Source organism: Typopeltis vanoorti, chromosome 7, assembly GCF_054136105.1.
Source record: "Typopeltis vanoorti isolate ZY-2024b chromosome 7, IOZ_Tvanoo_1.0, whole genome shotgun sequence".
Lineage (NCBI taxonomy): Eukaryota > Metazoa > Arthropoda > Arachnida > Uropygi > Thelyphonidae > Typopeltis > Typopeltis vanoorti.
In genome coordinates, this window is record NC_143555.1 from 63,992,791 (window position 1) to 64,006,351 (window position 13,561).

A 13,561-nucleotide genomic window follows, 5' to 3' on the forward strand; every position below is an offset into this window, starting at 1 on the left:
CCAGAAACTTCATGAATAACATAAAAGTTCACTTCTGAAGGAAGTGTGCTTTTGTTGACATTGAAACTGATATTTGAATATTTTTATCCAATCAATAAAATACCCGAAGATTATTAGTATTTGCTACTGGCATATAAAATCATCACAAGTTCAGTGCATTGTTTGATATTAAAACTCACGTAACTCCCCCCCCAAGGAAATGCAGTATCTGTTTTATCAAGCAACAGAAAGCAAGACTTCATGTTTTTGTTAAATTAAAAAAGTGTAATAATAAATGTAGAAAATAAGTGGTTTGTCCTCATAAATATATGCAATACAACCTCAGTACTATCCATGTTAATAAAATTAGAGTTATAGGGCTGCTTACATAAACTAATTGTGCCCTCTCTGAAAAATAGTGTGTCTGCTTCTATATCTTTTTTATTTCTTTCCAAAATTTTTCCAAAACTTGATTAGTCTAGTTATTGTTGCTTGCATGTACCTGAGAGACCTTTGTTTGCTTTCACTCTTGCAACCTATTTCATTTCTTGATGCCATCTGTTCACCCTATAATTTTCCTCAAAAATTCTCATGTCTGTGATCTCCAATCCATATGTTTAGTTAGTCCACTATCTTTTTTTTTTTTTTAACTGATTTCCCCTATCTTGCTCCATATCAGTTTATTCATTTGGCCTCCTGTCTTACTCATTTTAATATCACTGCTTTCACTAAAAATTGCAGAATGCAGTGAATGTTTCCTGTTTCTCAATTGATAACTCATCCCGAGTTTGTCATACCAATTACTTAATTTGGCTAAAGGTTATCGAAAACTTGCAGCAAATTTGTTTGAGAAGGATAACGTTATCTGCATAAAAAATAAGCTTAATATATTCTATTTGATATCAAATTTATATAAGCAACAGAAGAGATTAGCATATTACCCTGCTGACAGGTTGTTTACTGATTTAACATCAAGTCTTCCTTTATATCCTTCATTCTAACTTTTTTTTTTTATGTCAGACCTACACATGAATGATTATAATTATAAGACCAATAGTGTCAGTCTGTATATTGATAAAGAATATGTTGACATTTTTCTTGAACAGCTGAAGGTTTCAGTTTTGGGGAACACAGTGAGCAAAGTTGTTTCCAAGAAAAAAAGAGGGAAAAAAAAAGTAGATTGAATGAGAGAAATGGAGAAGTCAGTTTGGTGAATTTGAAGCTGGACAGTCATTGGATGTTGTCCAGCTGCTTCTCCCATTCTCAGTTTTAGAAGAAAGTAAAAGAATGATGGTGACCATTTCAGCAGAATATCATCCATTTGGAAATACCTATAAAAGAGACATAAAGAGAAACAGAACATCTATGAGAGATGTGACTGAAGTGAATCTGTGAGTGAGTGCATCATCATTTTATTGGATTGCCTTCTTCTGAGAGCAGCATTCCAAGGTTGTGCAGATTTTTTTAATGTATTGGTTATGGAGATCTTGATGCTTCTGATGATTGTATGCTACAAGGTTTGTCAAATAGCAAAGAGAAGGAGTGCACTGTCATCACCATAACTATAGATGGGATTTGAGGTCAGTTCAAGGTCATTTTTATGCAGTGTAGGAAGAAAGGGTGAAAATACAGATCCCTGGGTTTCTCCAGCAGTGACGGAGAAAGGCTCCGTACTCTTGCTCTTCTTTCTTCCTCTATGTAAAATCAGTGAATGGAAGCTGACAACCCAGTTACAAAGGGTGACAGCAAGATAGTAGTTTGCTCACTAGGCTTCTCTGTAAGACTCATTCAAATTCCGAGAAATGGCAGGAGTGATCATTAATTTTTCCAAAAGTCTCCATGCTTGTGTCCAAAGGTGAGTGGTGATGACTGAGAGATTGGTTGTGTATTGAAAATTGCATAATCCATGTTGCTGGTAACTGATTAACTGGTGATCTTCATTAATATAATTTGCCATGGTCATTAGTGCAGGAGTTAGGAGAGAATGATATCAGAAAGTCAGACTTGACTTTGGGTATTGTTTGAATAGTGACATCTGAATATGAGAGAGAGGTGGTACAGATTGGACTTCATTGTATCCTTTAGTGTTGGGAGAAGGCTTGACCACTGATTGAACAGGAAGCAAATTTACTGCATTATCAGATTTTTGGGTTTCAGGGCATTTCATCCAATGCAAATCTCATCCAATCCCTGCATTTCGTCTATTACTTTTTCTCGTCCAGTAGGAGATTTCGTCCAATCCTATTTGTCCAATTCTTCATATTAGTGCAAGGAGTTATAAGTAACTTGTGATCATTAATAATAGTCAGTTGACACAAAAGAGAAGGGCACAAGACAATATGCATGGTCCACCCTCACATGTTAGGTTAGGTTAGACACATTGGTTAGTCAGTTGACACAAAAGAGAAGGCCACAAGTCAACATGCATGGTCCCGTCTCACATTAGGTTAGATCAGGTTAGTCAGTTGGCATCGTAGTAGATTAGTCAGTTGACATCGATGGGACAAATGGAGATTGGACGAAATGTCCGATGGGACGAGGGTTCCGTTGGATAAACTTATAAAAGGACAAAAATTCTTGGACCATCTGCCTTCAAATCGATTTTTGCAGTTGCTGTCAGCTGAAATGTTAAGTGAGTGTGAAGCTAGAGATTTGGTTTTTGAGCCACTCTTGTGGTATGCTGAATTTTTTTTTTTTTTTCTTGGACTACCTTGACACATTTGTTGAAAAATTAGGTTTGAATAGCTGGCAGGAATTTTGTACAGACTGGGGAATGAAAGCTTTCTTTCCCTATTCTGTCCTGTAAGGGATTGCTTTTGTTTGATGTAAGCACGTGTTTGGATCAGGAGAGGAGAAACTAATCTGGCTGTGGAAAGGAGAAGTTACAGAGTTCATCCCATTTTGCTTGTAATGCCATATAGAAGGTGTTCTGTGGTAGTCAAGGAAACTTAAAATAGGTTATGGTAAGAGATAACAAGTGGAAAAGTAACATCCCTAGTATATTTGGAAGGGGGGGGAGTGGCTAGCTATGGTTATATCACAGAAAATGTTGGAAATGAGCTTCATGATCAGCAATACATATATACTACACAGCATTGGGCGAGCAGTTACCATACAACTAACCATGATCCTTCAAGAGAGAGCATGTTCATTATTAGACAGCTGGATGAAGTTGTTAGGTAGTCAAGGAAACTTAAAATAGGTTGTGGTAAGAGATAACAAGTGGAAAAGTAACATCCCCAGTATATTTGGAAGGAGAGCTAGTTACAAGTTCAAAAAATATTAGGGGAGAGAGAGAGAGAGAGTGGTTAGCTATGGTTACATCACAGAAAATGTTGGAAATGAGCTTCACGATCAGCAATATATGTATACTACACAGCATTCGGCGAGCAGTTGCCATACAACTAACCATGATCCTTCAACAGAGAGCATGTACATTATCATTAGACATTGGTGTAAGTTAAACATCAGTCTTCAGCTGTTTCCATACAAAAGAAACTAAACTAACGAATTCATATCAGGAGGTCATGATGGCTATTCGTGTGGCCTACCTGCCTCTCAAGTAATTGGATGGATATAATGATTGTGATGTTCCCTAACAAGTCAACAAAAATGTACTGGCACCTCATTGTGCATGAACAACCTGCTCCAATGGGTTGGTAATTATACATCCTCCAACATCATTAATTCCTCTTCCTCAAGGCTGCAGGCTGTTGAGCAATGAACATTGGACCAGTGAGATGGTCTCCAATGATGCTGATTCAGACATTCATGAAACCTTTGTGGGAATGTCTGATTTCGTGTAGATTGAACCATGCTTGTTGTGATGCATGGGTCAATGTATGTTGTGAAAGTTCTCTGTGCCGTTGCAGGTACTACAGTGAAAGCCAGATTTGAGTATATCCTTGCAGAAACCATTGAGTACAGTTGATTCAAGGGAAGGAGTGTGTGTTACTATGATGAGAATATTCTTCTGAATGATTGCACAACTTGGGTACTGAAGATTAAACATTTTTTTTTTCCAACTTCATCAATTTTAATAAACTCTTGATAGGAGTGTCTCTTTTTGCATTCACGGAATAGATAGCCATCAATTATCACTGGAACTATTCATTTGGGAGTAGAGATACAGTCATACCACTGTGTTATGACTGTATCTCTTACTAATATCAGATGCATATCTCTTTTCAAGAAACATGTATTTGATATTGGTAAGTTTTATTAATGGATTCAGCATGTTTATATATACCACTGTATGTTGTATCTGTAAAAAAGAGATACTGCAGTTGATCCTACTTATCTTCACAAAACGTGAAATGGATGTGATTATTATTCATTCATATAAGCTCTAATAGATATAATTCCTTTATTAATCTTAACTTTTTTTTTCTCTCTTTTCCCTACATGTACTTTTCTATACCACACATTTTCTCTCATTTTATGTAATGAAGAAGGTTTAATAATACTCAGTGATTCCATATCTTTTGAGCAGATGTTGCCAGTTTGCCTTTCTCATTTCTGGTTTTTGTATATAAGTGCTGTTACAGAATTTAACTTATCTTTATAAACATTCACTTTTTTTCTCTTCTCCATCTTTTAGAAAAATCTGGAAGAAGTTTTGGAAGTACAGCTTGCTCATTCCATATTTACAGTTGAGGACGGGTCTCCAATTTTTGAAACTGAACCAGGTATACAATTACTTCATGCACATGCTGATCTTTCAAAGAAACATTCATCTGATATTGGTAAGTTTTATTAATGAAGTCAGCATGTATTATATATAGTTTGAGATTAGAAAATATATGTTATTGTTTTGGAATAACAGCCAAAGCAACTGAGGCCAGTGTGTTATGTCTGTTGTTTGCATGTGTTCTTTGCTGTTTTGAGGGAGGGAAAACCTTACCACATCTGTATGAAACTAGTTATTTCATCTTCATTTGAAAAGCCTCATAAAGGCCCTTTGCATCCTAGATGATATTCGAACTCGTCTCCTTCCATTTAAATGGCATTGCCAATACCTATTGAGAAAATTATTTTTACCACATTTATTATGCTGCATTTTCATGCTCATTCCAGACATGTGGCCCATGGTCAGTGGAATATATTGGAGGATTTCCTCTTTGCGAATCTTCATGAACAGCATTCATGAAGGGAAAGTATGGAAGGATAAAAAGAAATGGTTTTGCTATATCTTTGACCTGACACATGACTCCAACAGTTCTTTTTTTAATATCTCTTCTGACAGTTTTATTGTTAAAGCATAAGTTTGATTGTAACATCAACCGTACTCTTGCTTTAAGATATTTTTAATACGTATAGATTATTACAGTAGGAAGATTAATACAAAGGAAAGGAAAAACCTGGATAAAAGGCAAAAATTATAATTTATTATTAATATTTAAAATGCATTATCTGATAGCTGAAATATTAACACACACTGCAAAATCTGTGTGTGTGTGTGTGTGTGTGTGTGTGTGTGTGTGTGTGTGTGTGTGTGTGTGTGTGTGTGTGAGTGAGTGAGTGAGTGAGAGGAGAGAACAAAAGACTTAATTTTGCATTAAATCACAATAAGAGTAGTTTAAGTAGATTGCTTAAGTTTACATCTTATTAAACTAGAAAAAATAAGCATAAGAAAAATCATATTTTGTTTGCAGATAATAACTGACTAATTATCTGATTATTGCAATTTTTTTGGTGTTACTGATTTAAAGAAAACAAAAATAGTTGTAACTTTTAAACAATAAATATTAGTTGTTACATTCAAGCAGTATAATAAAAGTATAGTATTCAACACTTAAAATGAAGATAAATTTCTTGAATAGCAGTCAGTTTCAAGTAGAGCGATGTTGACATATTTCAAAACAATAAATTGACCAGTAAGCTCATTATTGCTTGGTTCTCACCATTTTCTGAGAATTTTTTGCGTAATAAGAGAGGTCAGCTGACAAAGAAAGAAGGAAAAGCTGATTTTAGAGAATGAAACATTATTAGAGTAGGAACTCAATTCCATTTCAAAAGGTTCAGGGAAATTTAGAGGATAAAGTAAAGCTGATAATATTAAGTAACTGCTGAATTTCTGCTGAAGACATGGACTAGTCATTATTAACATAGCGATCTGACAATAAAGATGTGCATAAATTCACATGAAGAGAACACTTGGAAAAAAACAAGAAAGGTCATATTGGTTGTTGTTGATTATAATGATATCTTCAGATTAGTTCAGGATACAAGAGTGTATATGCACCAAATTCGGAATGGAAAGTGTGATTGTTATTTATAGAGCAGGATTTAAAAAAATGGAAAACACCATATTTGCAAGAAAAATGTGTGCCAAAGTTTTGAAAAGAATAGAGTGATTCTCAGATATGAAATACTTTTAATTATACAAATATTATTTAAGAAAAAAGTAAGGAGTTGAAAGCAGCGGTTATCTCTTAGGTAATGAAGTTGTCTGTGAGGATAGAAAAATTTTCTTGGTTAAAAAGTCCTTAGAAAAACCATATAAAAAAGCTTCTGGCAAGTAAGTTAGCATAATTCCATAGAGAATACAGTGAAAAATGTTAGAAAGCTCAGCCATATTCGGCCATACAAAAGTCATGGGAAGATTGCTTTTCAGAAATATTAGTTTGTGAAAAGTGGTGAGTCTTTGAAAAGGAAAAAGTAATTTTCATATTTATGATCCCTGTGGGATGAAAACACCATATACAGGCAGCCTTCAGTTTATGCCTTACTTCCATTCCTGAAAAAAACGGGCGTAAACCGAATCGGCATAAAACAAACCCAATTTTAATGGGGGGTACAAAGTTATGTTCCATGCAGTCAAAAAATATGTGTAACATTATTATATTTACGTTTTTATTATTTGAGTTTCTTATTCGACTATGAAACAATATGGGATATAATTTATCCCATAGCTTAAATAAGTTCACGTTGCCGAATTGAAGCCTTTGGCTCTTCATATAATTAGTAATTTATTTGGACACCTTTTTGGCAATTCTTATAGTAGGGTATGTAAGTTCTGTTCGTTACAAACTTGGTATTATCTAGGTCTACCTACTCACTGATGAGACCTCAATGAAGGTTGAAACCAGTCTGGGTAGTGACCTTCTCTCATAATGTAGAACAGTAATACATCACCTAGGAGCTGGGTTTCACATTATGGGTAAATACCAAGAATAGTGAACAGAGCTTGCTCCACCCTTACTATGAGTTGCCTCAGTGTTGCACTACCAAATGGGTTAGGTGTTGCACTATCCAGGTATTTGCTTACGCTTGGACACTTGCCGAACTTTATATAGTTTCTATGTGAAACTCTTTCAGTTTCTTATTCGGCTATGAAACAATATGGGACGTAATATCCCTTAACTTAAATAAGTTCACATCGCCGAATTGAAGCCTTTGGCTCTTCAATATAAGTAGTAATTATATTTAAAGTTTTGATAATACATACATATATATTTGTTAAAATAAAATTATTAATACCGAAAACAAAACAAAATTATATACAAAAAATATGGAACTTCGAAAAGATATTACATATTTCTATGTTTTAGAAATATGACCTCTCTCATTACGCAAAAAATTCTTAGAAAATGGTGAGAACCAAGGCACTAATGAGCTTACTGGTCAATTTATTGTTTTTGAAATATGTCAGCATCACTCTACTTGAAACTGACTGCTATTCAAGAAATTTATCTTCATTTTAAGTGTTGGATACTATACTTTTATTATACTGCTTAAATGTAACAACTAATATTTATTGCTTAGAAGTTACAACTATTTTTGTTTTCTTCAACTCAGTAACACCAATTACATCTTCAGGTCTGCTGAATTTGAGGTTATTCCAGTAGTACACTTTTCACTGTTCATATCCTTGTTCTATGAAAACAAATTGGATTAATACATTAAAAAGTGCCTTAGAAGACAGAAATATAACATCTAATAATGTTAGTCTCTTGACAGGTAACAAATTGATTTGGAGGAAAATTGTAGATAGGAAGTTAGTAATGATATAAGTTTTTCATGTAGTACTATCATATCCTGTACACCCCTAGAAATTCCTGACATGTACCCCTAGAGGGTACATGTCAGGAATTTATAATGATGATGATTATTATTATTTACATGATGTTTAAAATCATAATAACTCTCATTACTCAACCAGTTATTTTTGATAGTTAATGTCCTTATACTTGTTAAAAAATAAATAAATGAAAAATGTGAGAAATTAGCTGCAATTTTGAAGCAGTTACTTGCTGATGTTTTATTGTAAATGTGAGAATGTAATTACAAATTTATTTTGAAATTTGAGCAGTACCATAACTACTGCAACTAAAATAAAAATATGCCCCTTCCCAGATCATCACTTGAAACAGTATCTTAGTATCGATGTTGCTGGTTTTCAACTCAACTTTTAGAACCAGTCAAAAATTTTGTTTTTCTCACACCAGTGTGGCATTTTACTTTGCAGATGGTTTGGGCTGCTTTTATTTTTTGTGTCTGACTTCATATGCTTAAAAAAAGTTATCATATTAGCTCAATTTGGATGTTAATTTTTTTAAGAAAAAAAAAACATGTTAATAAAATGATATAAATGATCTCTATATTAATTTGCTTGTAAGAACAAACTCTTGAATTTGATATATGCAGATCAGATTATTTATTATGATCCAATAAGAATGATATGCAATATTTTGACATAAATTCTCAAAAATTTGGGGTAATCTTTGTAACATAAAGTTGCAGATTAGTAATAATGCTTTGGTCCAAACCACAAAGATCATTCGATTGGGCATAATGGCATTTGCTTTTTTTCTAATCCCTAACTTTCTGAACAGTTAATGTCCTTGTCATTCAATAAGATTTCTTTCCGTTTTCTATAATCTTGAAACAGTGGGGGAAGCATCACCCCCATAGTTGGTATTGTATGAAGAACATGTATGTTTCGGCTCTCTCACATTAACTAAATCCAATTTTCTGGCATAAGATGAATAGCCTTATTGATAAGAAGTGCTCCTCTTACATTCTGTATTGCAACTTTGATGAAGTTGTTTGTAAGAATAGAAAAATCCAAACTTGTGGCAGACTCAAAAAAGTTAAAGAGGTGGTCCTGGAAAAGAAAATGCATCTCAGAAGTATCTAGGAAATAGATTAACAGATTCCCTTAGAAAAGTAGGGGAAAATATAAGAAAGTGAAGTTGTATGAAATGTAACTAAACGAAAGACATGGAAAAACTTTAGCAAGAATATAGATTATAAATATCGTGAAGGTGGCAAAATGTTCTGAAGGCTAGTAAAACTTAGAAGAGAAGAATAGAGTAAGGTCATGATAAAGAAGACATAAAAACTGAAAGGTATGCTAGATGTCTGGAGTTTATATCTGTATAAACTGATTATCTCTTCTGAAAGAGATTTTGAAGTAGATTAAATGACTAGAAACCAAGAGATAAAAATAGAAAAAAAAAAAAAAAAAATCAGCTAACGCCTTTTTTTATTCCCGTATACGGGAGTAGGCGAGGCCATTTAGCCCTATCTAACTTTTGGAGACTGAGTGGGCAGTTCAATCTCCACTGGTACCCAATCAGAGACAGATGGCCCAAGCCTATCACTAATTAAGCGGTACGCAGTGAAGAGAGACCGCTCAAATGTGCCACCATCTCGTGGTCCCTAACCCTAACACAATATATTTAATGTCTGAAATAATGTGGGTTCTACGGTCGATTTTCTTGAGTTTACAGGATGAAAAACCTGAGTTTCCGGGAGCAAAAACCTGCTTGCCCGTGACAGAGATCGACTAACTTGGGAACCGGTCGAAAAAAGGCTTAGAAAAATTTCCTCTAGTCGCCGACTAGACTCGAAACCAAGCCTTCCTTCGTGCGGCCAAGCGCGGTGGTGTGCAAACGCCACATCCACTGAGCTACACAGGCTCGTAAAAAAAAAAAAATAAATAAAAAATAGAAACACTATCTTTTATTTTAAGTAAACCACACAACTAGTTTCATCTTCTTAGAAGACTTCTTCGGGGTATTATATGAAAGAAATACAAACAAAATTGCAAGAAAATATCTAAACATTAAAACGCCAATGTAAAGACATTTGAAGGCATTCTGTATATTACTACATTGCTGGGCACACGCATGCGTTCATGATCTCGTGAAACCCAAAGTTAGATAGCAGTGCAGTTTATATGATTAGACAGAGCACTGGCTCTAGTTCTGCCATATGTGATGTCTCTCTTATGTTCTTCTAGACATAACTCGAGTTACTAGTTACTAAAGTTATGAGCAACTAGAGTTATGTCTAGAAGAACATAAGAGAGAGGTCACATATGGTAGAACTATAGCCAGTACTATGTCTAATCATGTCCTGATTTTGCTGACACTAATGATGAAAACTCTGTCACTCTCCCAGTCATATGGAACAAATCGGAAAAATCTTTCGATGCTATGATGAACTGGCAAGAAAAATTGTGAAATATAAAGAAATCGTCCTCAATCTAGTACATCTCAACACCAACCTAAGTTATAATCTTTCAGATTGTCACTTTCTTATCTATCTAACTTTGAGGTTCACGAGATCATGAACACGTACATGTGCCAAACAATGTAGTAATACACAGAACACCTTCAAATGTTACTACATGTTTAGAGATTCTCTCGCAATGTTTGTATTTCTCTCATATAATGCGCCCGATATAGTCTTCTAAGAAGTGGTTTATTTAAAATAAAATATAGTGTTTCTATTGTGTGATTTTCTTTCTTGACTACTTGTATAAGAAACTAAAACACATTTTAGGAATGCTAGTCAAGTGAGTTTAATTTATCATCCTACTAGTTTCACCGATTTTTGCTATCGGCATCTTCAGGGATATAATTGGTAAGCGATATGAAGGTAACAGACTAGGTTTTAACTGACAGTTCTAATTCATACAAAATTAGTATTGTGCAAGACAATGCACGTGTCTCGGGAACATGATTTATTTGTTACGAGACATAATGTAATTGGCGTGAAAGTTCATTTCTTTGATGTTTAGTGATCTAATTAAAGTTTTCCAAATTTCCGATAGGATTAGACCTTGATTCTTATTTAGGTTTCCTGTTGATTGGGCGACCATAGCAGCCTCCTTGAAGAGTCTGGAATGGTAGTTCTCTTCTGTATAGGGCATATGACTCTTATCCCACTCAATAAGATGGTTGGTAGAGGCAAAGTGGGAAGAAAGGTCTGAAATATCTTATCTGTTGTTTCTAACATAGCCTATGTGCTCCTTGTGTCTCGTTTCGAAGCTTCTAGAGGTCTGATCAACGTAACTAACACCACAGGAACAAGGTATATTATATACTCCAGAGTACTTGTAAGAATGGATGAGGGTCTTTCGGTGATCTTAAAAATTTCCGAATTGTAGACTGTTTTTTGCCAAATGAAATAGTTCGAAGTTAAACAGTGATTGAACAAAGTAGTGATGTTTCTTGGGAACAAGTTGTCTAAGATATTGATGACTTCAACAACTGGAATGTTTGTAAACAGAGATATAACGTCAAGGCTTGCTAGTATATCATCTTCAGAGATAGGAATGTTTTTTAATTTTTCAATAAAATGTTGTGAGTTTTATTTTATGTGGAATGACTAACTGGCCTATAGACTTAATAAGAAAGCTAAAATCCATGCACCCGTTGACTCCAAGATTGTATGACGTTCCTAAAATACATAAAGAAGGTATACCATTACGTCCAATAGTTGATGGAATCTTTTCTCCAACTTACCAACTGTCTAAATATCTAGCCAAGATTTTACAACAAAAACTCGGATACTTATATCAAAAATTCACAACATTTTATTGAAAAATTAAAAACATCCCTATCTCTGAAGATGATATACTAGCAAGCCTTGACGTCACATCTCTATTTACAAACATTCCAGTTGTGGAAGTCATCAACATCTTAGACAACTTGTTCCCAAGAAATATCACTACTTTGTTCAATCATTGTTTAACTTCGAACTATTTTGTTTGGCAAAAAACAGTCTACAAACAACTTACTGGATTAGCCATGGGTAGCCCCCCCCCCTCTCTCTCTCTCTCCTTGTGCTGACTTATTCATGGAAGACCTAGAGGATAAAATCTTATCTCAAATTACCCCAAAACTGAAAACTTGGTACAGATATATGTAGATGACATCTTTATCATTTGGAATCATAAGAAAGAAGAACTAATGGATTATCTCAACCAAATCAATAGTTTCCACCATACCATCAAATTCACAATAGAAATTGAAAAAGATGAAAAACTTCCATTCCTAGACATCCTAATAAAGAAACAAACCAATAACAGTATCAACCTGTCTGTGTATAGAAAACTTACGAATACTGGACGTTACCTCCATTTCAACTCATCACATCATATATCCCAGAAACTTAGCATTATGCATATGCTTAAGAAAAGCTATACAGTACACCACAGACCAAGATGACTTACAAAAAGAATTAACTACAACATCCAGAGAGCTATCCTTAAATGGTTATCCTTAAAAACTCTGCAACAAGATTCTCTTTTCGGATATACCACAAAGACAATGTGATAACACCCAATACATCAGTACTATAACTATTCCATTTGTCAGCAGCATTTCCAAAAAATTGGCTATCCTTCTAAAACTACACAATATTAGAGTAGCATTCCAGCTGATCAATACTATTCGGAAATTTTTAAGATCACCGAAAGACCCTCATCCATTCTACAAGTACTCGGGAGTATATAATATACCTTGTTCCTGTGGTGTTAGTTACATTGATCAGACTTCTAGAAGCTTCGAAACGAGACACAAAGAGCACATAGGCTATGTTAGAAACAACAGACAAGATATTTCAGACCTTGCTTCCCACTTTGCCTCTACCAACCATCTTATTGAGTGGGATAAGAGTCATATGCCCTATACAGAAGAGAACTACCATTCCAGACTCTTCAAGGAGGCTGCTATGGTCGCCCATTCAACAGGAAACCTAAATAAGAATCAATATCTAATCCTACTGGAAATTTGGAAAACTTTAATTAGATCACTAAACATCAAAGAAATGAACTTTCACACCATTACATTATGTCTCGTAACAAATAAATCATGTTCCCGAGACACGCGCATTTTCTTGCACAAAACTAATTTTGTATGAATTAGAACTGTCAGTTAAAACCTAGTCTTCCTAAAATGTGTGTTAGTTTCTTATAGTGTTTCTATTGTTATCTCTTGGTTTCTAGTCACTTAATCTATTCAAAAATATGTATTTCAGCCGAGTCAATCAGTTATGTCATATCTGTAGCCTTTATGACAAGGCAGCCTAGAAATGCATAAGAGACTTTCAGAAAACTTTGCGAAGAATTGACTTACATCAACAGCTTAGTTTTTCAAAAACACCAAGTTGTGGAATTTACAACGCTTAGCGTAGTAAATTCCACAACCTCTTTTCCAAAATTCATTTCCTTAAAAGAAAACAGTAAACAGAACATGCCAAAAGAATAGACCATGGAGCAACAAAAACTTCTTAATGAAAGAATTTACGATACAAAACATACCTTAGCACATTTATTTTCCCAGAA

General features: G+C 34.4%; 1 protein-coding gene across 2 annotated transcripts in view; it reads left to right on the top strand.

Annotated features, from left to right (window-relative positions):
* Nucleotides 1-13,561, top strand: part of Nup98-96 (nuclear pore complex protein Nup98-96) — a 610,292-nt gene that overhangs the window by 407,734 nt on the left and 188,997 nt on the right. For both annotated transcript variants that reach the window (XM_090395312.1, XM_090395313.1), the window contains one exon: nt 4,580-4,724. In XM_090395312.1, coding sequence (XP_090251438.1) covers nt 4,580-4,724 — 145 coding nt within the window. The remainder of the gene's footprint in view (nt 1-4,579; nt 4,725-13,561) is intronic.